The sequence below is a fragment of the Chelonia mydas genome, chromosome 5 (genome assembly GCF_015237465.2).
Source record: "Chelonia mydas isolate rCheMyd1 chromosome 5, rCheMyd1.pri.v2, whole genome shotgun sequence".
Classification (NCBI taxonomy): Eukaryota; Metazoa; Chordata; order Testudines; family Cheloniidae; genus Chelonia; species Chelonia mydas.
In genome coordinates this window covers 12895033-12920215 of record NC_051245.2, presented here as the reverse complement: position 1 = coordinate 12920215, position 25183 = coordinate 12895033, and the positions used below count along the sequence as shown (strand labels likewise).

The 25183-nt window shown below is 43.8% G+C and overlaps 1 protein-coding gene across 1 annotated transcript in view; it reads left to right on the top strand.

Moving 5' to 3' along the window:
• The window catches only part of LOXHD1 (lipoxygenase homology PLAT domains 1), a 303450-nt gene that overhangs the window by 167505 nt on the left and 110762 nt on the right, over nt 1–25183 (top strand). The window contains exons 19-27 of the mRNA XM_043547366.1: nt 1357–1517; nt 8015–8091; nt 8912–9108; nt 9515–9707; nt 11533–11693; nt 19775–20081; nt 22286–22440; nt 22786–22919; nt 24320–24468. Coding sequence (XP_043403301.1) covers nt 1357–1517; nt 8015–8091; nt 8912–9108; nt 9515–9707; nt 11533–11693; nt 19775–20081; nt 22286–22440; nt 22786–22919; nt 24320–24468 — 1534 coding nt within the window. The remainder of the gene's footprint in view (nt 1–1356; nt 1518–8014; nt 8092–8911; nt 9109–9514; nt 9708–11532; nt 11694–19774; nt 20082–22285; nt 22441–22785; nt 22920–24319; nt 24469–25183) is intronic.

Genomic DNA, 25183 nt, shown 5'->3' with positions numbered 1-25183 from the left:
TAACTCTGACCAAACAGAACATGTCCATTCAAAAAAATGCATAGTTTAAATAAATTTAATCAACTAATCAATCAATTAAAAATTAAAAATAAATAAAAAACAAATAAAAATAAGTAAAAATAAAAAAGTGCAAACCTCTAATCTAGATGCACTTAAACCAGTTTAACCCTATCTTATATTAGTTTCGCTTAAGCAGGTAGTTTACCGATGCAAGCTAAACTGATGTAAGCAAGGGTTAAACCAATTTAGTTTTTTATACATTAGCGGGTGGCACTGGTGTAATTTCATTGACTTAATTTATACCAGAGTATGGTAAATGCTCATTTATTTACACCAGTGTATGGTAAGTGAGCTTAGAATCAGGTCCAGTATAGCCAACTTCATTAAGTTAGGTCAAACCTGCTAGGTTTTGATCAGTGAATAGGTATTTGTGAGTCTGATCCTGTGACCCTTTCTTATGCATGTAATTTTTGCTCACACAAGCACACCCATTATTTTTAACACTTAAAAGTTCAGTAGTATGTTTTTGCTGCCTTTTTTTGAAAGGACAGTTTTGCTGAAATCTTTTGAAACATATTTTGAAAGTAGTGGCTGATATTTTTGTAATACTCTTTCTTGGTTGGGAAAATTTGTCACCTTCCTAACCCTCTATCTGGACATTAACAAAGACAGGCCGCCACCAGCAGCAAATTTGTGCTTTCTGTGGAGAGAAGAGACAAATGCACGACAGCACTATGTTCCCTCCAATTTTCTCCTGGCTAACCAGGCATTAAAGCAAGGGGCCCTTGTGATTGCATCAGGAGCATGGTAAACTACAGTGGTCCTCTCTGTGTATATGTCTGTCTAAGGTACTTATATGGCCCCATTACTGGAGTATCTGAACACGTCACAATCTTTACATGTATTTATCCTCATAGTGCCCCCCTGGAGTGAGGAAGTGCCATCTCCATTTATAGTTGGAGAACTCAGGCACACAGAGACTTACCCTAGCTCCCCAGGAAGTCTGAGGCAGAGCAGAGAACTGAACTTGGGTTTCCCAGATCCCAGGCCAACACCCGTAGAACTGGACCATCCTTCCTCCCTACTAGGGGGAGGTATGAGACTATGGGTAGGAGTAAGCACCCAAAAGCTCTGGCCGCCGTTCCTTTATCAATCCCACCCTATGAGTCTAGCACAGATGTTCAGGTTCATTCTTTGGTAAATTAACTTGAACTTAATGCATTCACCTGCTTCTGAGGGATCTTCTCCATCCTGCAGCTCTGGGATTGGTTTGATCACAGTAATAAATGCTTGTGTTTCGTTTTGTTTCTTAGGAGCAATATTCCCTAATCTTGTTTCTTTTTCTCTCTGTCAAAGGCTGATGAGTTCTACATTGAAGCAGTGACTCTGAAGCAGGTGAGGAGGGTGAGGATAGGGCATGACGGCAAAGGAGGAAGCAGTGGCTGGTACCTTGACAAAGTGATAGTGAGGGAAGAAGGGCAGCCAGAAAGTCAGGCTGTGGAATTCCCATGCCACAGGTACTGGAAATGATGCTCTCAAATGATGCCTGTATTTACTGATCTGTCACACTTCCAAGAGCCTCATTACCGTTCAGGGTTGGACTCTTCTGAGCTCATCTAAATCCTGCCAGATAATTTTTTTGCTTGGCCTGAAAGCAAAATGTGTGGATTGGGAGATTAAGTATAATATGGCCCTCTCCTACCAAATAGGCAGCAATCTGAAGAATAAACTTTACAGTGATTAACCCAATGGGGCTGAGGATTTCCCAGAGACAAAATGCAACCTTCTGGTGATGAATCCAATGTCAATGCAACCTCCTGCTGCAGGAACGTTCGCATTGCTTCTGCAGCCTCCTAGTTTTTTTTGCAGATGGGGGGCCTTCTTCTGCCCCCACATGCATGTCCCATGATCCTGAGAGCTGCGGCATGCTAATCTCTTGTTGGGAGTATGCAAAATTGATAAGATGCTGTCATTAAAACTCATCACTGGAATGGAAGTGCAGATTGCCCAAGGGCAGGTGGGAATCGAAGAGAAAAGGGCCCGTGACTCTGCCACCCAGGCAAGTTACAAATGTATTCTTCTCTTTCCTCAAGACAATAAGTGGCCGGAAAGAAGGTATGAAGCTTCCCTTGGAGAAGCTATAGCTAGCACTCATTTTCACATCCCACACACAAGTGCTAGCCAGTATCTGCCTCAGTGTGGAGAGTGCAAATAATCAATAGCTAGGTGAAAACACCGCAGACACAGCTTTAACATAGAGTCCTGGGTCCTTCAAATCCCACTTTTCTTTGCAGAGGATTTCATGCTTTGCAGGGTGAATTCCACGGAATAACAATGAATTCCTGTTTTTAAAAATATAAGGCACGCTCTTCCCACAGGACTGGTAGAATTTTATATACTAATATGATTATTCTCAAATTGCCAACAAAGGTAAAGCCACTGAGTCTGATTCTGATCTCATGTTGGTATAACCGGCAATTACTCCCCTGAAGTCAGTGTAAAACAATGTGAGCTCAGAATGAGGCCCACTGAATTACTAAAGCCACATCACATAACAGAGAGCAGAGCCAACTTGCCAGTGATGTAGAATTTGACACGAGATGCGACATGTTCGTTGCAAAAATTGGGCAAGTTTCCAAATTATAGCCCCCTTAACCACAAAATAAACCTATCGTGTTATGATGTTACCACTTTTTAATACCCATTTAATAAGTTAACTCACAATATAGTAACCAGACAGGCATTGATGTGGACATGAAATGTCCACATTGAGAACTGTTACGCTGAGTATCTTCAGAGATCTTCACAAGTCTAGCCATGTGATACATCTGGCTCACATTAATGGCTACTTCTGAATAACCTCATGACTGAAGCCACTTAATTAATGGCCTTCATCCCCCTTGGGATGAAGATCCTGTTCTAGTAAGGTTGCGCTAAAGCACTTGGCACACCATCCAGTTGTGGAAGAAAAGATTTCATTGACCGTTAAAAACAACAACCATAAACAAGAGGCTGCAAATTAAGACCTGACTGTAGACTATCCAGCTTGCACATTCAGCCTTCGCACCATGAATCATTGGATTCTGCTCTTCTTGTGTTTTCCATGATCTGTTGTCCAAGTGAGACCATCGTCACTCACAAGGGTTGTTTTGCTGTCCTTGTGCCACCAGTATCTGTTCCTGTCAGATGGAAATGGTCACATGACCAACAGAGTGGGAGTAAGTGGAGTACTGTTCCTACCACTGCCTCTGGTGCCTGCGTCTTCTGCAGGATCATGAGAAAGAGGAGCAGAATGACAGTCTACAGTTGTCGTGGAGGCTCGAGGTATCTGAAGGCAAAGGTGCTCACCCACTGCATCCTCCATCGGAATGAATAAACTTGTCCATGACCCGCAGCGTTTGGATGCTTCCATTCCTGCTGGCCAGGGATACCTCCAATTCCCTTGCTGCTCTGGATATCATTCAGAGGGGCCTGCTCCTCTAGGATACAGATACTTCTAGAAACCTGGCTAGGAGGAGCAGCCCTTTCTTAATGAGCCAAGGCAAGCAAGTGGTAATGAGAGGTAGAGACTACAGTTCAGAAAGGAGAAGGGGAGCATCTGTCTCAGTCAATCTGTTGCCAGCTGGTGGATATGTTGTTGTACCCATCAACCTTCTCTTCTGTGGCCTGATCATGTTCAATTGTTACCTATAGCACATTGACAAAGTCCAGGGGAAATAATTTTTTTTTCTGCTGTGTCCTGTTATTTAGGACTGGTCCAGAGACATGCTCTGAGCTCAGCTGCTTCTGCTGTGATCCAGCAAAGCCAGAGCACAAATACCTTCTTCCAACAGGAACAGATCATACTGGTGCAGAAGATGCTAAACTTTCTCCCGCCGATCTGGGTGCACTAAGATATAGGAAATACTTCCATTGTGGGGTGCTGGTTACACAGCTCTCATGATGTCTGATGCTGCAAGAACACCAACATGGATTTCCTTTCCATGTAACACACTGAAGATCTGTTTTGTTCTTCTCATTTATGTGTATAAACACGTGGCTAAGATTTTTATTAATTTAAAAGCTTTTAACAATAAGCATTTATGTAGCACTGGAGGAACATCCACTAATTAAATCACAACAGTCCTACAAGGAGTATTAGCAAAGTGAGGTACAGAGAAACTAAATGGATTAACAGTGAGTTTGTGGCAGAGTCAGGACTAGAATCCCGGAGTAATGTCTCCCAGTCCTCTGTTTTAAACTACCAAAATAGTTGCTGTAAAGAAAATGTAATGGCTCAGAGTTATTCTCAGAGTCAGTGCACTAAAAATGCTCCTTTGAAGTACATTTCCAAGAGCTCTGCGTAAGCTCAAAAGTGTGTCTCTCACACCAACAGAAGTTGCTCCAATAAAAGATATTACCTCACCCACCTTGTCTCTCTAATATCTGAGTGTTCTTTACAGAGTGCTAGCTCACCATTCAGATGCCTTGAAATCTTTTATGACTTTCTGACATTAGAATAATTCAGATTTTTTCAAAGTGAATCACTGAACCATTCAGTGCAATGACTGAAGCCATCTGTATATTATAAGTACTTTACAGTTTGGGTGCTATAAACATAAATAGGGCTCACAATAAAAAGGATAGATGAAAGGGCTGAATCAAATAAGAATCACCTTTCCCACCCAAACCTAGAACCACACCTATTTTGAGGATCAAAGCTTAAGTTTTTTATTTTTCATTTTCACTTTGGGGCTTTGTGCAAGGCCAGGAGCGGAGGAGCTGACATTCAGTAAAAGAGGCTGCTTTCATAATATCCCAGGCAAAAATGAAATGGAAATCAGACAGCTCAATCTCATGTTAGGCCACATCCTCAGCTGGCGTAAATCATTATACCACCGTTGAAATGATTTTATACCGGCTGGGAATATGGCTTCATATTTCTAGCTGAGCTTTGCTAGAAATCTGAATATTTGTGATAAGCTTTGGATAAGTGTCCAAACCTGACCCGAATCTCTGAACTTCTTGTGGTTTTCACATCATTGTGCGTTTTGTAAATATTTGTGCAATATGGGATTACAGAACATCATTTTAGCCTGATAGCGTGTGTAGCTCAGAGTGGTACCAGACTGAGGTATGTGTATGTTAGAAATATGTAGACAGATATATATAAACTACCTAGGGATTATTGATGATTTTACATTGCAAACCAAATGCTTCTACAAGCACTTTGTACAAGAAGTACTTTGGCCGTTAGGTCGAATGAATGCTATTTTAAATGGCCTGATGTGTTTAGAATGTGTTGATCCATTAGTGTCATGTGTATATATATAACCTAGTTGAGATCATTCTAAACCTTGTTCATTATACATAGAGTTCTTTTGTCCCTCCGAATTTTTGCAAACCTTGCTGCTGGGCATGGGAGGTACCTTGAGCTTGATGTACAAGGAACAAATATGTAGATACAAGTGCTTTATGGCGTTCCATTGTGACGCCAGTGGAACAACATTTGAATGGCACTTTGTGTGGGGAAAAAGGAGAAACAAGAATGTGTTGCAAATCAAAACCACTTATCTATCATTATTCACACGTCTTCATCTTGCGCTGCTTGAGGAGACGGTGTCCTTGCCACAGCCTGCTAGTCTTTTGGTTAACACAAGATTGGGCAATGGTAGCTGCCTTAAGTCATTTCTGTTGGTGGTCTATCCCCATCTTTCTGTCACCAGCCTGTAGCAAGCTTTCCACACCTGATTTAAACTCTTCCTTGCCTCTTCATCAGTAGCCCCCGGCAAAGAGCAAAGCTCTTCTCCAGAGAAGTCTTTCTTCATGAATTCCCTTGCGGCACTCCCTTCTCCACCAGGGAAGCAGTTAATATTTTCCCTTCTGCACCCAAAGCTCTGTTTCTTGTGGAAGACATTTTGATTCTTTCACCTTGGCTCAGGAGGAGTCCTTGGATTCACTCCATATTGGGTGATTGCACCAGCAACAGTGAAGGATACAAAAACAACCACATATACACCAGCAACAGAAGAAGCAGCTTCCAAGATGACTGATGCTAGATTAGCACAAAAAGCAGCTGGCATAAAGTCAGCTATGTCAGGGGCTTCTCTCTTCCTGAAGGGCATTCTGAATTGAGAGGATCACGGGGTGGGCAGAAATTAAGTTCTGTTTTCTGGGGGCACCCCATTTAAGTGCCATGTATGCAGAGGCATCTTGACTTTTGTGATGACTTAATTCCCTAGTTGTTGGATACCTGTCCAAGAGTGGGACCACTGAATCAACATCAAGGACTACACAACACACAGGTACTAAGGATCAGTTGCAACAGGTAAAAAAACCCCAAACCAACGACTAGTACAAAGACTTCCTTCCGTAAGACACATGTTCTGGTACGCTCTTCATGTGTCCTCCATACACTCCACACTTGGCTCCAATTCTTTACATCAATCTCTCATTCTTCAACACAGATAGCTGTGCTTCTATATCCCTACAGTCCATCTCACTCACCAACAAGGGCGAACATCGCACCTGATAACCTACCAGTGTTAAACTGATATTTCTTCATGCTGATATAATTACCGCTAAACCTCTCCAACACACGTGGCCACAGGTTTTACAGAGTGAAAGGGAAGAATACTGGGTAGATTACATACCCGACAACCAACAAAAGATTAGTGGGGAGACTGGCATTACATGTGTCTCTCTTCTGCATGCTGCCGGACACTTAGTATTGCGGCAAAATCCTGGTGGCTCTTTCATGTTCCCCTTATGAATTCTGGGCTACAGAATATTCCTGGGGCTGTTGCCAACTCTGAGTTCTGCTTCGTGTTTGGTGTTCCTGCAAACGGCTGTTTCTTCCACATAGCACCTGTTCTGATATTATTTCTGTGTGCAGGGGTGGGTGCAGAAAGGAGATTCTAACTCTTTTTTTTTTTTCAGATGGAGGGAATTAGAACCTGACAAATTAAAAAAAAAACTAGCAAAACTGGTGGGAAAGGGAGTTGGTAGCTCAAGGGATTGATCATTGGCTCTGGATCCCTTCACCTCTAGGTCACCATTCAAATCCAGATGGTAGTGACTTTGAAGGTGTTACAGCTTGATGAGTGTTTGGCCTATGAGAAATGAAAAGATGGTCTCATTCTAATTGTTAGTTGATATTTGTCCATATTCTAAAACCACCGCCTCATCCGCTCTCATTGGCTTCCTTGTAATAGCAGTCTCAGCAGCAAAGCTGAAGATTGAATATGATGGAGACTGAACTGCCCTCTCCCTTTGTGTAATGGGTCAGGATGGAGTACATTGACAGAGGACAGTGTGGGGAAACTTGCCTTGCTTCTGCGCTGCACTTGTTCAGTCCACAGTTCTGTTTGTGCCAGATCTCTCTCCTTAATTAGCCTAATGATTTGCTGTTACATGAATGTTGTGATGCAAATATATTCCTCCCCCCTTCTGTGTTAGCACTCCAGGGTGAAGCATGCTACTTCCACAGCACATCCAGCTCTGAAATCGAGAGGCAAGGTCCAAAAATATAATTCAGCTCTTGTCTGGTTTCCTGGTTACCCATAGAAAGCGTAGGATGAAAAGATAGAGGAATCGGCGGTCATAAGAAAAGATGTCAATAGCCATATCTGATTTTATTGTCAGAATAAAAGACAATAAGAATTTCTGGATAATGGACAAGATTTTCAAACGGCCCAGCCTGTTTGCAGGAGTGATTTGTATCTGCTGAATTTACACCTTCTATGTAAATGCAAATGCGAGTCACAATAGATGCACCTCTACCTGTGTTGCAAATGGAAGATGGACCTTTTGAAAATATTAGCTGTTGGCGAATTTAGACTAATGTGTGACTGCTGCAGGGTTAGATCACACTCATGTTAACTAGGTCTTGTCTTCTTCACAGATGGATAGCCACCTGAAAATGTCACTTTATCTACACAGTGTTACTTTTTGTTACATACTGTATCTGTCTGGATCTTTAAAACCCTGAATGTGGTAAATATTAGGAGATAACTTACTTTTATTTGCAAACCAGATGGCTTGACAAAAATGAGGATGATGGTCAGATTGTTCGAGAGTTAGTACCGGCTGGGGATTCACCGATCCTGAAAAGTGAGTTTGGTCTGGGATGAAGAAGGCTTTGGGTTGGGCTATTTATTTATGTTTAAATCAACAGGAAAACTACAAAATTTATACCAATAACATCTAAGAAATGTGTGCTGGGCCATATGGGGGGAAATCTCTGATCTTTAAATCGTAGTTTATGAATGGGATTAATTCGCATACAAGAGGATGACCGCCACATTTTTGTGTAATGGAAAGAATTTTTAAAACATTTTAAGAATGGCTTGTTTTGTGTGACTAGAAATTGGATCCTTAAACATTTGTCTCCTGTGCAGGGTGAATTCCATTGAATAATATTGAATTTCAGCCAATCCAAAAAAAAAAAAAAAAGAAAGACAAAGATGACAACCCTCCCTTATCGGGATTTTAAGGCATCAAGAGTGTAATTTCCTAAAACATTGCTAAATGAGAACAAGAACATAGCTCTTAGTAGTTATTTTGCATGCAAAAAAAAATGGCTAAAATCAAACTGTAGGCACAAAAGTAGATAAAGCTACTTCCGTTTCTAAAAAGCTTACTTTTTTTGTGTTTTGGTGGTAATCTAACCCTGTGGGTCTGTCATCAGACATTCTCAGTTCATTTGTGTATCTGTTATGTTTTTCACCACTTGTACAGCTGGTGAACACATCTCATAGGTTTATGAGCTCCTTCCAGTCTGCTCCTCTGGGCAAGACTCTGATGCAAATGTTTCCAAGCCTCTCTCATTCATGCTTGTGTTCTATTCTAGTTTGCAGCAAGCTTCAGTGGTTCAGGATGAACTTTGGTAGTGCATCATGTGTCTGTGTTGTGTACATTAATATCTCTTTAGATGTCAGCTATCACATCAGTGTGAAGACAGGAGATGTTCCTGGAGCCAGCTCAGATTCTAAAGTTTTTATCAAACTATATGGTGAAAAGGCAAACACCAGCAAGGAGCCTCTGTTAGTTTCTGATAATGACCTAGGCAATTACTTTGAACGTGGGCGAGTGGATGAGTTTATTTTAGAGACTCTGGATATTGGAAAGGTAAGACTTAATTACAAGTGGGTCAGTATTATATGCAAGTGATTTGTGTAATAATCAGCACAGTACTAAGGGAACTGCTGCACTGAAAGAGAATCTGACCTTTGGACAAAATGTTACAAACCACATTTTCAAATAGGCTGCTACAATTGCAACTAGGGATTTTTCATAGATACCATGGTGTTTGCACATGTAAGGCAATGTTTCCATGTGCAGTGTGGCTCTCTGGCTGCCTAACTGTCCAAATTGCATGTTTAAGGGAACATTGTATGTTCACAAGCTGATACGTATAGAAAAGGTTTGCATGCACACAGTGAAAGAACAGAACATACATGGGAAGTAGATTTTTATTTTATTAAGTAAATGCCTTCCTTGTTCTCCTCGCCCCTTTTTGCTTTTTCTTTTCAAGATCAACCGACTTCTGATTGGACATGATAATGTAGGGCTCCGATCTGGTTGGTTCCTGGCTAGTGTCCAGATCACAGTTCCTGTCCATGGAAAGCAGTACATGTTCCCATGCAACCGATGGCTTGACAAAGACGAGGCTGATGGGAAGGTGGAGGTGGAGCTCTACCCAAGTGAGATTGTGTCCATTGAGAAATGTGAGGGAGCAAAGCATTTGTTGTTATTATTATTATTATTAATAATAATAATAATTATCTGTATTATTGTAGTGCCTAAAAGGTCTTGGGATGAATCAGGACCCCATTGTGCTAGGTGCTGTACAAACCCAGAAAAGACAGTCTCTGCCCCAGTGAGCTTACAGTCTATGTATAACACAAGAGATAACAAATGGATACAGACATATAGACAAGGAAACAATGCTGCAATATTGGTCGGCATGATAGGCAGTGGTAGCAGCACACTGTTTGTGAAAGTGAATGATAAAGCCCTGTTGCTGTGGTCATTTACAATCAGATGAGAAAAAATGAAAAAAAAACCCACAAGAAAAAAACACTCTCGGGTTTATTCTTGCATTGACAGGGTTATTGCTGAGATGATGATGTAATAGGTCTCCTCCATCTCTGACTTCTGAGATTCTAGGAAGAACCTAGGCTATGGCCAGGCTCAGTGCAGTCAGACACTGGGTTTCCCTTGCTGCAGCATCAAGGCATCTCACTGCTGACCTGCAGCTACCATGCTCTTCCAGAGCAGCATCCTCACACAGCTCTTCCAGTTCATTATGGTCTTGACTTGCAACAGCATCTGAATTTCCAGTCCCTAGTCTCTCTTGAGGAGAGAAGTTTTATGATAGATACGGATGAAGATCCATTCTGGTTTTGACTGACATCAGTACATTAATTTTCATTGAGAACCAAGATTAAAAGTTGACCTCGTGTCCCAAGGAGGAAAAACGTGGTGCATTTCCCCACTGCTCCACGTAGCTCCCGGCCTGCTCCTGTATGATGGAGAGGTTCTAACCTCTCCATAGTTAATGTGGCAATGAGGTTCAATTTTTAAGGCCCTATTAGTACCCCTCTAACTTTGAGTTGAGAAATTCACTTGACCTGACAAGCCAGTGGTCTGATGGAGAATATTTTTATCATCCGCTACTGGACCAGGCCAGACTATTTTTCTTGCATGAAAGGAAATTCAGGATCTGGTAAATAACTCCTCTTGCATTCTCAACCAAAGTATTCCCCTTCAGGGAAATGTATATAGGTCCATTTTCCAGGTGGGGTAAGAGCAACAGAGTTTCTGAATGACTTGCCAAGAGTCTATATGGGAAGTCTGTGGGTGGTAGACATTTGGGGTATGTCTATGTTGCAGCTGGGAACAAGCCTCCCATCCTGGGTAGACAGACTTGCACTAGTTCCTTTGGAACTAGTGGGCTAAAAATACCAGTGTGGATGTTGAGGAGTGCAAGCCTGAGTCCAAGGTCGCCTGGACCCCATAGGTCTGAGCTCAGGCAGCTGATCCAGGCTGCAGCATTCACACTGCTACTTTTAGCCTGCGTGCTGGAATAGAGCTAGTGTGAATTTTTCTACCTGGAGAGGCACGCACCCAGCTGCAGCATAGACATGCCCATATTGTATCCACTAGATCATTCAGACTGATCTCTGTACTGAGTTTGGCTACTTGTAAAATTAGAACATTAGACAAATAATAATGTTTAGCTAGAGTTTGGAGAGCTGCAGATTTTTAAAGCCGTATTATTAGACACATTTTGCAGGTGGTTTTACCAAAGCAGAATGTGTCAGAGCCATTTCTGGGAGGTACCCTAGCCTCTTGAGATAGGCACTGGCTGTGGAGCCATGCATTGTTTTATACATGGTAAAAAATATCCTTTGTGTATTATAGACAATAATTAATTTTCATCTCAAAGCAATTCTATGCACTTCACCATTAGCAAACCCACCCCAGAATTAAACTAAGGAGCTTTGTGTACTAATTCCTCCATTACATTTATTTTTTCTTTTGGAATAGTGGTAAATTATGAGGTGTCTATAGTTACGGGGGACGTGCGGGCAGCAGGCACCAATGCAAATGTCTTCATGCAGCTTTATGGCGAGACTGGCAAAAGTGAGTTGATCACCTTGAAAAGCAGGTCAAACAACTTTGAGCGGGGAGCAACCGATATTTTTAAGGTATGATGAAGGCAGCCTTTACTGTTTATCTGAAGGGAAAGAAATGAGAACCAAAATAATGTACTTTTAACAAAATGGCAAAGCATGTTCACTTTTCAACCTTCCTGCTCGACTGGCTTTTGCACTTCATGAAAAATAGACTAGTCTCCTTTTCAGGTTTCCATGCACTAGTATTTAGGATGCAGGCACTGTAGAAGAAAAAAAATATTCATTTTAGCTTTGCAAAACATTTGTAAACCTATATTTTTGGCCTTGATCTAGTGGCATTCTCCCTTAAGTTTTAATTAAGCTTTTGTATTTAATCGAAAAAGCATGCATGACATATTGTCATGCTTACTCTGGAATGTGCCATTAATCACACATGGCACTTGCGATAGAGATACACATGATTGGCTCAACCGTGCCAGTCCTTGCTACTGGAATTACTACTCTTCGTTTCGTAGGAAAGTGTACTCAGATCGTGCTAATAGTGTTAGGGGGGTACAGAGCCAAGTCATCCCAGGAAACATGCTGTTTTTAAGGGGTGCATCGTATGCTCTTCTGTACTTTATCTGTTGAAGGTGCTAACAGTACCCTCCTACCATAGTATCTGAGCACCTTATGGTGTCTCTATTGTATTCTTCCCTGAAACCTCCCACCAGGGTTTGGAAGGGCAGTGCTATTATCCCTACTTGCAGAGGGAGAACTGAGGCACAGAGAGATTAAATGACTTGCTAAGGCCACATGGTAAGTCTAGTGGAGAAGAGAATTGAACCTGCACCATCTGAGTACTAGGCAAGTGCCCTAACCTCTGGGTCTCAGTCAACCTGGGCCTAGCAACCAAGGAGTTAGTGCAGGAACTGCCGGCCAATGCTGATTGGCTGCCTGACAGCACCTGGGAGAATAAAAGGGCTGAGGGGTGGGGCAGCTGCCAATGGAGCAAGGTGGTTAGAGAAAGAAGGTCCTGCCAGCAAGCTGATGAGAAGCCTCCCCCGGGTGACAAAAACCCAAAGAAGGGCAGATCAGAGGCACAGGCTGCAGAAGCGTACAGAACCAAGAGAGGAAGGAAGGAGCTCAACAGGGGAATTGTTGAGGACTGATTCTGCCTGCCTGGGTTCAGGGCCCTGTGCTGGAACCCAGTGGAGTGGGTAGCCTGGGTTCCCCTACCTACCTATTAACAGAGATTTAAGAACCAAAAGGGCTTCCAGGCCTCTTGAGGACAAGGACCAGATAACCTTTGCCAGACATGAGGAGAAGGGGGCAGGTATGCTCCAGTGGGACAAAATTAATGTCCTTGCCTCTAGAAGAGGTCGATAGAGATTCAGACAAGAAGGGTGGGCTGACCACCTTGCTGGTCTGAGCAGACTCTGTGCATTGCCCTGTCTGGCCAAAGGGGGTGCTGACGCAGTGGGGCACTGTCCACAGGAGGTGAGAGCAACTCAGTCACAGCTCCTGTGCTATTCTGAGCACAAGTCGGCAATTCAGTGCAGTCCTGAAATAGGCCAGGCAATGGAGGGCTAACACTTTTTAAAGGAAGTAAATAAGAACACTTAGGAAGTCCTGGGTCTAGCTTGAATGAGATGGATAATTAATGACTTCTTTACACCTCTCATAAGCGGGAAGCAGCATGGCCTACTGGATAGTGCAAGGAGATCAGTCAGGAATAGGCCTATGTCTGTGCTGTTTCTTTAAGTCTACTGAAGGAAACTGGGCAGAAGGGAGGGATAGGTGTGGCAGGGTCTAGGCACAAGTCCTATCGTGAAGGAGAGTGAGGGATAAAATGTTTCCTTTGTTCTAATAACGTTCCCTGTTAAGAAACTGACTTGTTCAGTGATTCTTTACCATTGTCACATTATGCCTAGTACATGTAGGGATAAAGTGAGAAAGGCTAAAAGTCAGGTAGAGTTGCACCTTGCAAAGGGAATTAAAACCAATAGTAAAAGGTTCTATAGCCATATAAATAAGAAGAAAACAAAGAAAGAAGAAGTGGGACCGCTAAACACTGAGGATGGAGTGGAGGTCAAGGATAATCTAGGCATGGCCCAATATCTAAACAAATACTTTGCCTCAGTCTTTAATAAGGCTAAAGAGGATCTTAGGGATAATGGTAGCATGACAAATGGGAATGAGGATATGGAGGTAGATATTACCATATCTGAGGTAGAAGTGAAACTCGAACAGCTTAATGGGACTAAATCGGGGGGCCCAAATAATCTTCACCCAAGAATATTAAAGGAATTGGCACATGAAATTGCAAGCCCATGAGCAAGACTTTTTAATGAATCTGTAAACTCAGGGGTTGTACCGTATGACTGGAGAATTGCTGACATAGTTCCTATTTTTAAGAAAGGGGAAAAAAAGTGATCCAGGTAACTACAGGCCTGTTAGTTTGACATCTGTAGTATGCAAGGTCTTGGAAAAAATTTTGAAGGAGAAAGTAGTTAAGGACATTGAGGTCAATGGTAAAGAGGACAAAATACAACATGGTTTTACAAAAGATAGATCGTGCCAAACCAACCTGATCTCCTTCTTTGAGAAAGTAACAGATTTTTTAGACAAAGGAAACGCAGTGAATCTAATTTACCTAGATTTCAGTAAGGCGTTTGATACCATGCCACATGGGGAATTATTAGTTAAATTGGAAAAGATGGGGATCAATATGAAAACTGAAAGGTGGATAAGGAACTGGTTAACAGGGAGACTACAGTGGATCATACTGAAAGGTGAACTGTCAGGCTGGAGGGAGGTTACCAGTGGAGTTCCTCAGAGATCGGTTTTGGGACCAATCTTATTTAATCTTTTTATTACTGACTTTGGCACAAAAAGTGGGAGTGTGCTAATAAAGTTTGCAGATGATACAAAGCTGGGAGGTATTTCCAATTTAGAGAAGGACCGGGATATCATACAGGAGGATCTGCATGACCTTGTAAACTGGCGTAATAGTAATAGGATGAAATTTAATAGTGAGAAATGTAAGGTCATGCATTTAGGGATTAATAACAAGAATTTTAGTTATAAGCTGGGGACGCATCAATTAGAAGTAATGGAGGAGGAGAAGGACCTTGGAGTATTGGTTGACCACAGGATGACTATGAGCTGCCAATGTGATGTGGCCATGAAAAAAGCTAATGCGGGCTTGGGATGCATCAGGAGAGGTATTTCCAGTAGAGATAAGGAGATGTTAGTACCGTTATACAAGGCACTGGTGAGACCTCATCTGGAATACTGTGTGCAGTTCTGGTCTCCCAGGTTTAAGAAGGATGAATTCAAACTGGAACAGGTACAGAGAAGGGCTACTAGGATGATCCGAGGAATGGAAATCTTGTCTTATGAAAGGAGACTCAAGGAGCATGGCTTGTTTAGCCTAACTAAAAGAAGGTTGAGGGGAGATATGATTGCTCTCTATAAATATATCAGAGGGATAAATACCGGAGAGGGAGAGGAATTATTTCAGCTCAGTACCAATGTGGACACAAGAACAAATGGATATAAACTGGCCATCGGGAAGTTTAGACTTGAAATTAGATGAAGGTTTCTAACCATCAGAGGAGTGAAGTTCTGGAATAGCCTTCCAAGGGAAGCAGTGGGGGCAAAAGATCTATCTGGCTTCAAGATTAAACTCGATAAGTTTATGGAGGAGATGGTATGATGGGATAATATGATTTTGGTAATTAACTATTCATGGTAAATAGGCCCAATGGCCTGTGATGGGATATTAGATGGGGTGGGATCTGAGTTACCCAGGAAAGAATTTTCTGTAGTATCTGGCTGGTGAATCTTGCCCATATGCTCAGGGTTCAGCTGATCGCCATATTTGGCGTCGGGAAGGAATTTTCCTCCAGGGCAGATTGGCAGAGGTCCTGGGGGTTTTTCACCTTCCTCTGTAGCATGGGGCACGGGTCACTTGCTGGAGGATTCTCTGCACCTTGAAGTCTTTAAACCATGATCTGAGGACTTCAATAGCTCAGACATAGGTGAGAGGTCTATCGCAGGAGTGGGTGGGTGAGATTCTGTGGCCTGCATTGTGCAGGAGGTCAGACTAGATGATCATTATGGTCCCTTCTGACCTTAATATCTATGAATCTATGAATCTCAGAGCACTTTATAAAGGTTGGTGTCATCCCCATTTTACAGATGGGGAGATGTAGGCACAGAGACAGGGCCATCCCTAGCAATTCTGGGGCCCTACGCAGCCCCCCTGTGGCGGGGGGGGCGGCAGGCCAGTGGGCTGGAGGCCTCCGTGGGGAGCCGGGGGGGGGCAGGGCCCAGGCCTCCGCAGGGGGCAGGGCTGGCTTGGGGGGGAAGGGGAGAACCGCCTCCCGCACTCACCAGCGGCGCGGCTGAGGCTGGGTTGCTGCACTCCCGCTTCTGGTGAGTGCAGGCCCAGCCCGGCTGCAGAGCTCAGGGGAGTGGGGGCGGGGGCCCTGGGCAAGAGCCGGAGCAGGGGCTGGAGCAGCATGCAGCTGCGCAGGGCACCAGGAAATTTGCCCCAAATTTCCTGGTGCCCTACGCAGCTGTGTACTTTGCGTTTGGGTAAGGACAGTCCTGTGCAGAGAGGATAAAGTGATTTCATTCGGTCACCCAGAGGCAGAGCCAGAAATAGAACCCAGGTCTCCTGGGTCTGAGTCCAGTGTTCTATCCACTAGGTCATACTGCCCCTGTGAGACAGAGATATGCATTCCTTTCTGGGGTCTGCCACTGCCTTGCTTTGTGTGTTTGTACAGCTCTGTTAACCTCTCTCGGCCTCCGTTTCTTCATCTGCAAAACAGGGACAACTCCTTTGAGTGTCTTGAGATCCTTGAATGACCAGCACTTTATAAACACTTATCATTTGTTATAGAGAAAAGACCAACTTCTGTTATAAGACCAACTTCTGCTGGTGAGAGAGCCAAGCTTTTGAGCTATACAGGGTTCTTCTTCAGGTTAACATATTTCTAGGGTTAACTACTTAAGCTAAACATTCTGTTCCACTTTGTATTTAGCTGTGATATTCTGAGTTCATTCCCCAGACCTGAAGAAGAACTCTGTTTAAGCTCAAAAGCTTGTCTCTCAGCAGCAGAAGTTGGTCCTATAAAATATATTACCTCACCCACCTTGTCTCTCTAATATCCTGGGACCAACACAGCTACAACAACACTGCATATATAATTTGTTATAACATTTCAAATACCAGCTGTACATTCATCTGTTTCTAAAGTAAATGAGCTTCTCCTGACATATTAAATCTTACAGATTTTTATCAATCTTCTACGTAAATCACTCTATTTACATAGCCATGATTGTTTTCTATTAAATGCTCACACAATTTGGAAACCTTAAGTTTAATGTGTGTGACAGGGTCGGGCCAGATGGCAATAGGAGAGTAATAGAAGGCAGATATATTAGCCCCAGGCTAAGTAGGTCCCTTTTCCCTGGGTAAGGTAACAGGGAAGGTTCCAGAACAATCAGGAACCTTCTGGAGACAATTAAGAGAGGCTGATTAGAACACCTGTAGCCAATCAAGAAGCTGCTAGAATCAATTAAGGCAGGCTAATCAGGGCACCTGGGTTTTAAAAAGGAGCTCACTTCCGTTTGTGGTGTGCGTGTAAGGAGCTGGGAGCAAGAGGCACTAGGAGCTGAGAGTGAGAAGGCGTACTGTTGGAGGACTGAGGTGTACAAGCATTATCAGACACCAGGAGGAAGGTCTTATGGTGAGGATAAAGAAGGTGTTGGGAGGAGCCCATGGAGAAGTAGCCCAGGGAGTTGTAGCTGTTGCACAGCTGTTCCAGGAGGCACTCTAGACAGCTGCATTCCACAGGGCCCTGGGCTGGAACTCGGAGTAGAGGGTGGGCCCAGGTTCCCCCCAAATCCTCCCAACTCCTGGTCAGACACAGGAGGAGTCGACCTGGAGTGTGAGTTCAGAAAAACGGCCAAGCTGAGGGCTGCCGTGAAGCTCCAAGACAAGCAAATCCACCAATAAGCACAAGACCCACCAAGGTAGAGCAGGAACTTTGTAAGTGTTACCCAATTTCTGCAGTTTTCCAAGTACACAAGGTAGAAGTTTGAAGCATTAGGAGATTAAGGATCTCTATCTTTCCCAATATTAATATTTACAGGAAGATATGGGAAAGAATAAGACTATATGAATTACATGTTAATGAGACAATGCTATCAGCTACAGACAGGGAATACTGGATACACATGAGTTGGGAAAAGAGAGACACTTTTCTCTGTGCTGGGATAGGTGGATCAATTTCAGTTTCCTGATAAACATCTCTTTTGCAATTGATTATTGTTTTAATCTGATAAAAATGCTTCTAGGCTGAAGCCTTCTATGCTAAAATGCCAAATTAAAGCCTGAAAAAGAAAATAGTCACAGGGTTCCTAGCATATAAACTACATATCAACACAAAAACCCACCAAAACTAAAAGTGTAATTGGTTATGGGGCCACCATGCTGAGAAGCACTTTCTAATGCAGTGGTTCTCAAACTTTTTGGCCTCACGACCTATTTATAAACCTTGATGGCCTGTCGTAACCCAGAGATCCCCAAGACGTCCCAGATCCAATGCCCTCCTACCTCCTGGCAGGGGTTCATCCAGGGGTGGCAGAGCTTGGAGCTAACATTTGAGATATGATCAACCAGATGTGAACTCCGCAGGCCACTGGGGGGAGGATTGGCAAACCGAGACCCCCCCCAAAAATACAGCTCCCCCATATGGCCCATGGGGGACAGAAGGTGAATTGGGGGGAATTTGGGGGCCTGGAGGTGAAATGGGGAAATTGGGGTCCTGGCAGTGTAGTAAGGAAGGAAATGGGAGTTCAGCAGGGGCCCCCCCGACCCCGTTTATCCCAGAGTAACCTGCTGCATCCGACGCAAACAGACACCAACCACTCTGTCCCACTGGGTTCAGCTTCCCACACTGGGTGTTATGACCTCTGCAGTTGCAACTCTGTTCAGATTTGGCCCACTCTTCCTGACAGGAGGCCCAGCCAGGCCAAATTTGTGTGAGGGGAATTATGACTTGGCACAGGAGATCGCAATGACATTTGCTCAAATTTGTCCTGATCGGCCCCCATCTTCATGACAAAGGGGTGGCTGTGCCAAACGTGAGCAGTGCTGTGACCCCTTGCACCAGGTCGCAACATCTGGAGTGGGAGCTGAGCCCAGCCAGCCCTGCAAGGCATTGACACAATCTGGCGACCCAATTTTGGGTCACAACACACAGGTTGAGAAACCCCATTCTAGTGGAGCAAGTTACTAAATAATTTGGGCAAATAGTCTAAAACAATGAGGTGCCCATTCTTCATATCTGCTTTACTGGCTCGAAAGATCTACTCCTACTCCTCCCTGTATAGCCTCCATCACTGTAGTGTCTGAGGATGGTACAATCTTAATGGAGTTTACCATCGCAGCACCCCTGTGAGGTAAGGAAGTGTTATGGGGAACTGAGGCACAGATAGATTAAATTACTTGCCCAAGGTCACACAGGAAATTTGTGGCAGAGGTAGGAATTGAAATCACATCTCTTGAGTGCTAGTTCAGTGTCCTCGCCTCTAGAACAGTCTTCCAGTTTGACTGGCTTACCATACTGCATTGCTCATATTTATTTAAGGAGCACCATATGTATATACAGCATTTTACTGATCACCTAACACCCACCCCAAAAAAACCCAATAGTGCAAGGTCCACATCCCAAGAAGCTTGCAGACTGTTAGAGATTAATACAATAGTCAGCCCAGTAATTTAACAAAGGCACAGCTACAATGCTGGTGAAAGCAGGAGAGGCAGGACTGGTACCCAGTAGATCTTAGTTTGGGTGTCTCTGCCATAGATGTTCTGTATGACCTTGTGCAAGTCACTCGGTCAGTTTACATCATGTTTGGTGGAAGAGCACTACACAGTAATTTAGAACAGGAATTGAAAAAGAACTATCAATCCAGCTGAAACTGGGGAGTGGGGCAGGAAATGACTTGAGCTTCACATCTCATAGTCAAGCTAATAGTGAGGTAATAGCTTTGGGTGTAATGATCCATGTTGAGTTTTAAGCACTGTTGTTGGTTATTTGTGAAGAGAAGACATTTCATGTTCTCTCAGGCCTTAAACTTTTCTTTGGTGGCAGGTAGAGACTGCAGATGTTGGCAAGATCTACAAGCTCCGAATTGGCCATGATGGGAAGGGCATTGGGGATGGCTGGTTCTTGGAAAGCGTCACTCTTAAATGGATGGTAATGAAGGTGAAGGAGATGGATAAGAAGAAAAAGAAGAAGAAGAAGAAGAAGAAATCCAGTGAGGAAGAGGAGGAGGACTCCCAGCCTGAAGAAGTGATGGAAATCTGTAAGTTCGTGGCTCACCGCTGGTTGGCTACAGATGAAGGGGATAAGGAACTGGTTGTGGAGCTGATACCCGAGGATGGATCTGGACTTGAGGGTAAACTTCAGCAGTAAATACGTGTCCCTAAGCATCTCATAATCAATAACAAAAAATTACATTAAGAGATCAGTACACAGTTAAGCACTCAAAAGTCTGGAAATGCCATAAAGTCATATATACCCCCTTATCTCTACCCCCTGGTGCACTCAGAATAGCTCAAATAATGTGCTTCTGCCAGGCTGCTACACCACCCCAACCCCAGTGAAATGAAAAAAAACAGCAAATTTAACAATGAGAAAAACATGTACTTTTCACATAGCATGTACTTCTAGGGGAATTCTGTGCAAAAAAAAATCTGCACACAATATTTCAAAATTCTGCATATTTTATTTGTCAAAATAACACAGTGTAATCACACCAGTTTCAATTATTTTGGTAATTTATTTCAAAATACCTCTCAGCAAAGTATGTCTGTAACAATTCAGGCAACAAAAAAAAAAAAGATTCAGGAAATGTCTGTTTGACAAATAAATTCTTTAGTAGGCATATTAATACAGAACATTGAGTAATTCATTTAAACTACAATACAGAAACATATTTCCTGCACCCCTCAGAAGTAGTGCAAAGGCTTGGGGGAGTCAGGGGTAATGAAAGAGCTGAGGGAGAGGGAAGGAGCCTGGGAGTGAACCTGGAGGGTTGGTGGATATGGGTGGGAAAAGTATGGAACAGGATTTTTTTGTGGGGGGAGGGATTGTTAGGAAGCTGGGGTTCCTCCCCCATGCAGACCCTGGCTGACCCCTAGCCTCTCCCATTCAGTCAGGCACATCTGCCCCTGGTCCCCATGTGGCCTTGCAGCCCTCCTCCCGCATTCCCATGTGACCCTGCAGCCCCTGTCCCCCAAACTCATGTGGTCCTGCAGCCCCCCTCCCATTCAGTTCATGGCTCAATGCTGTCACCACTAGCTCCTGTCTGTCCCTCCCACTAGCCCTTCTGAAACCCAGTCTGTTACCTTCCTGTAGCCCTGTGTGCCCCACTCTGTCCATGCTGTGCCTCCTCACCTGGCCCCACTGTGAGGAATGCATCCTCTTCCCGAACCTCTCTGCCCTCTGGCGGCCCTCTCTTCTGGTACCACAGCAGCCCCTGGCCAGAAAATGGAATAATTGCAGTGCCTCTCCAGCAGAATCTATATTCTGCAGAGAAAAAAAATCGGAATGAATTCTGTACGTGCGCAGTGGCACAGAATTCCCGCAGGTATAAGCATGTCATTAACCTGTGGAGCTTACAGCCACAAGATATCATTGAGGCTAAGGGTTTAGGATGGTTAAAAAAAACCCAGATTCAGCATTTATATGGCTAACAAGAATGTATGACATTACAATAGATAGGGTAAAAAATAAGATCTAAATCCTTATTTTCACAGAAGCAAACATGGGGGTTTGGAAGAAAAGTCCTAAATGGCTGGGTTATTCCACAGTGGTCCACTAGGGGTTTCTTGAAACTTCCTCTGAAGCATCTAGTGTTGGCCACTGTTGGAGACTGAATATTAGACTATATGAGTGTAAGTGTAACCCACACACCTCCTGGGTGTGGTGTTCTGTCCCATCTAGTGGCACTGAGACCACTTAGAGAAAGAGATTAATGAGTCTGTTCTACAACCTTAGTTAACAGCCATATGGCTTTTAGTTCATGCAGTAGATGCTCATGCATTTAGCTCCAAGGGTCCCATGTTCAATCCTGCTCGCGGACGACCAGGGTCTGTCAGCATTACATAAGCTGGTGAGCAAATAACCTGGGTAGGGAAGGTTAAAATAAAGCCCAAGTAAGAGTTCAGTTCAAGGCCCTTTCCTCAGAGCTGGCTTTATTATCACAAAAGGATTGGAAACAAGAGCAAACAACTCAGAACAGTTGGTCCCAGCCAAGCTGGGAGGGCAGAGGTCACGCCATTCTTCCTTGCTTTCCTGGCTTACTGACAGCTCCCGTGGAGGGACTTCCTCCAGGGTCTTACCTCAACTCTTACCTCCTCTAGAATGATCCAGAAGCATTCCTTTATATAGTTTCTGGCAGGCAATCACATGACAGTCACCTGATCCCTCTCCAGCGTGTGTCCTGTCTGGACCACAACTCAGAGCAAACCTCATCTTAATGGAGCTGGCGATGCCTGTGCTTATAGGCCAGCATGTTGTTATAATGGACTACTGTCTGATCCAGCATGACAGTTCCTATGTTCCTATGTCATCTCTTCTGTGCAACTTCACCTACAGAGAACACCTATGAGGTCCATGTCATCACTGGGAATGTGTGGGGTGCTGGGACTGATGCTAATGTCTTCTTGAGCATCTATGGCGAAGGAGGAGGAGACACTGGTGAGCGCCAGCTGAAAAGGTCCAACCAGCTGAACAAATTTGAGAAGGGCCAGGTAAGGCATTAATTAGTCACTCAAGCAAACAAAAGGCAGGTATGATCCTCTGTCCTTGAACACAAGCTGCTGGTCCTTCATTGCTACATCTTCTCAGTAAACCTCAGGCTTTTCTTTGAATTAAAAGTTCGGACATCTGGTTTTCTCTCTCAAACAAATAGAGGTGGGAAATACCTCAAATGGAGGAGAGACGGATTAAAGCTGGTGATAATATGATTTTAATATCTGAGAAAGCACGAGAGAGTTTGCACTTTTTTTTAATGGAAAAAATACCCTATCCAGGGCACTGACTCCCCGTAGGCTTGAGTGTGAAACACTAGTCTGCCTCTGTTTCTGCTTTTGCAGGAAGATATATTCACCATCAAAGCCATTGATCTGGGAGTACTGAAGAAACTGCGGATTCGTCATGACAATTCCAGCAGCAACCCAGCCTGGTTCCTGGACAGAGTGGAGATTGTTGATCTCAAGGACAACACCAGGTGAGCAGATTGCTGCACTCCATTCATGATATTGGATGCAAGGGATTCATACTTCTGGTCAGATAAATATAAATCCTTAGAAATACAAAGAACATAGTGATTTTGTTACATGTGTCATGAATTCAAACTGGATGATCCTCTTAGAATGCTAAAATAATGGTGCTGTTGGATGTGGGGATGGCTCTCTCAGATGTGTGTGCAGAGGACCCCTGGCTCTGTGCAAGAGGGAGGAAGATGGTATAAAGATGTGTGTGCAGGATGCACATCGTTCCCACTGTCATCACCCATCCAGAACTGTGCTGAAAAGGCACTACAGCTCCTGTTTCTGTTTCCTTTTCTAAGACTCCCCTTCACGAGAGCTCCTGGGGTAAATTATCAGTGCAAGTAGCCCTGGGAGACCAGCTCTAATGGTGTCAAACTGACTGGGAGCCTAGAGCCAGTAATGAGGCAGCAGTGTTCAATACTGATAGCTTTGGGCTCTGGGAAATCCCCTGAGATCTTCTGGGATCAAAGTGAAACTCGGGCCAGTAAAGTATGGAAGCAGAATCTACCATTTCTTCCAGGAGGAACACACTCCACTTGAAGGAAATTCCTGTTGCAGAGCCCTTGACCTGTGGGTTCCCTCCTATAGCTTGTACTCTGGAAGCTTGTGACCTAGCACTGGGTTTGCTTTTTACATATATGCGGGCAAATAAACCAATGGGCTAAATCCAAAGGTCCTGACCCAGGCAACTTGAGAGGGAGCCGACTGAGTAAAACTTGAGCCCCCAATCCATCAGAATGCTTAAGCATGTGCTCAACTTCAAGCATGTGAATAGTTCCACTGACTTTAATGGGGCTTCTCCCATGTTAAAAGTTAAGCATGTTCATAAGTGCTTTGCTGGTTTGGAACCTGAGTGAGGACATCAAGACTCGTTCCATTGTTTGTAAATATGGAGTATATTTTACTGTGAGACTATCATTAACCCTCAGGTTATTTATCTGCTTCTGGGCCTCAAAATAAAATGAGCCAGGTGGGACTGACAGCTTGACACTTAGTACCTATCAGCAGGCATCAGTTGCCAGGCCTGGATAAGTCCACACAAAGGGAACAAAAGACAAGGAAGGAGACACATTTATGCTTATCAGCTTTGAGTGCTGTTACTCTTTGTTAACTAGCCTCTCATCTTTACTAATGACTGCTGTTCATATCTGTGAAGTGCTCTGAAGATGAAAAGTCCCGTGTGAGTGCTGTGTACCACTGGTTTCAGAGTAACAGCCGTGTCAGTCTGTATTCGCAAAAAGAAAAGGAGTACTTGTGGCACCTTAGAGACTAACCAATTTATTTGAGCATAAGCTTTCGTGAGCTACAGCTCACTTCATCGGATGCATGCTGCTAATAACCACTGTTATTCTTGCAGGTATTATTTCCCATGCCAGCGGTGGTTGGCAGGTGAGGAAGATGATGGTCAGATTGCCAGGGAGCTGGTCCCAGTGGATGAAGCATTTATAAGGAAAGATTCGGACAATGATAACCAGTCCCTTGCATCTCTGGGCCTGGAACAGAAAGGTTTGCAGCAGTCTTGTGATTCTTTCAATAAGTAAAAAGGAAGCCAAGTTATGAATAGCTCTAAGAGCGTTCTCAATTATCATATTTGTTAGACCATGAAAAAGTCCCCTCCTAGATCATGAGATCATTACGTGTGAATGAAATGTGAAATACTCAGTGCCCTGTAAGCCACGAAGCCCCACCCCGACCCCATTCTCGTGAACTGTAATCACCTTGAAATATTGGACCCAGCGTGTGGAAAGGTTTCAGAGTGGTAGGCATCCGTAGAGTCCTCATCTGTTTCAGTCTCTCCCTTTCTCTTGCAAAGGAGCAAGTGCTGCAATATATCTGAATTGGAATGCACAGCCACCATTGAAACCATAGCCGCTTAGCAGTGCTAGTTAGCAGTGGGTACAAGTCTGGATATGAAACTGGCCGGGTGTCAGTGACTAAAACCAGAGACTGTTGCTATCAAGGGAAGGAACCTGAAAATGTATCTTTTTTTCATTCAGTACCCTGCTGTCTTATGATCGGAGGTGGTGGTGGCCCACTGGGGGCCGTAAGCAGGAATATTCCCACCCCCGCACACGCACGCACAACATATACTAAAAAAGCAAATGGAGGCCCCCTTGAGCTGCTCGGGGACCTGTGCAATTGCTTGGTCAGCTTATGCCTCATGCCAGCTCTGCTTATGTTTATCTTCCTGAAACTACCTTGTATCCAGTGTGCTTGATTG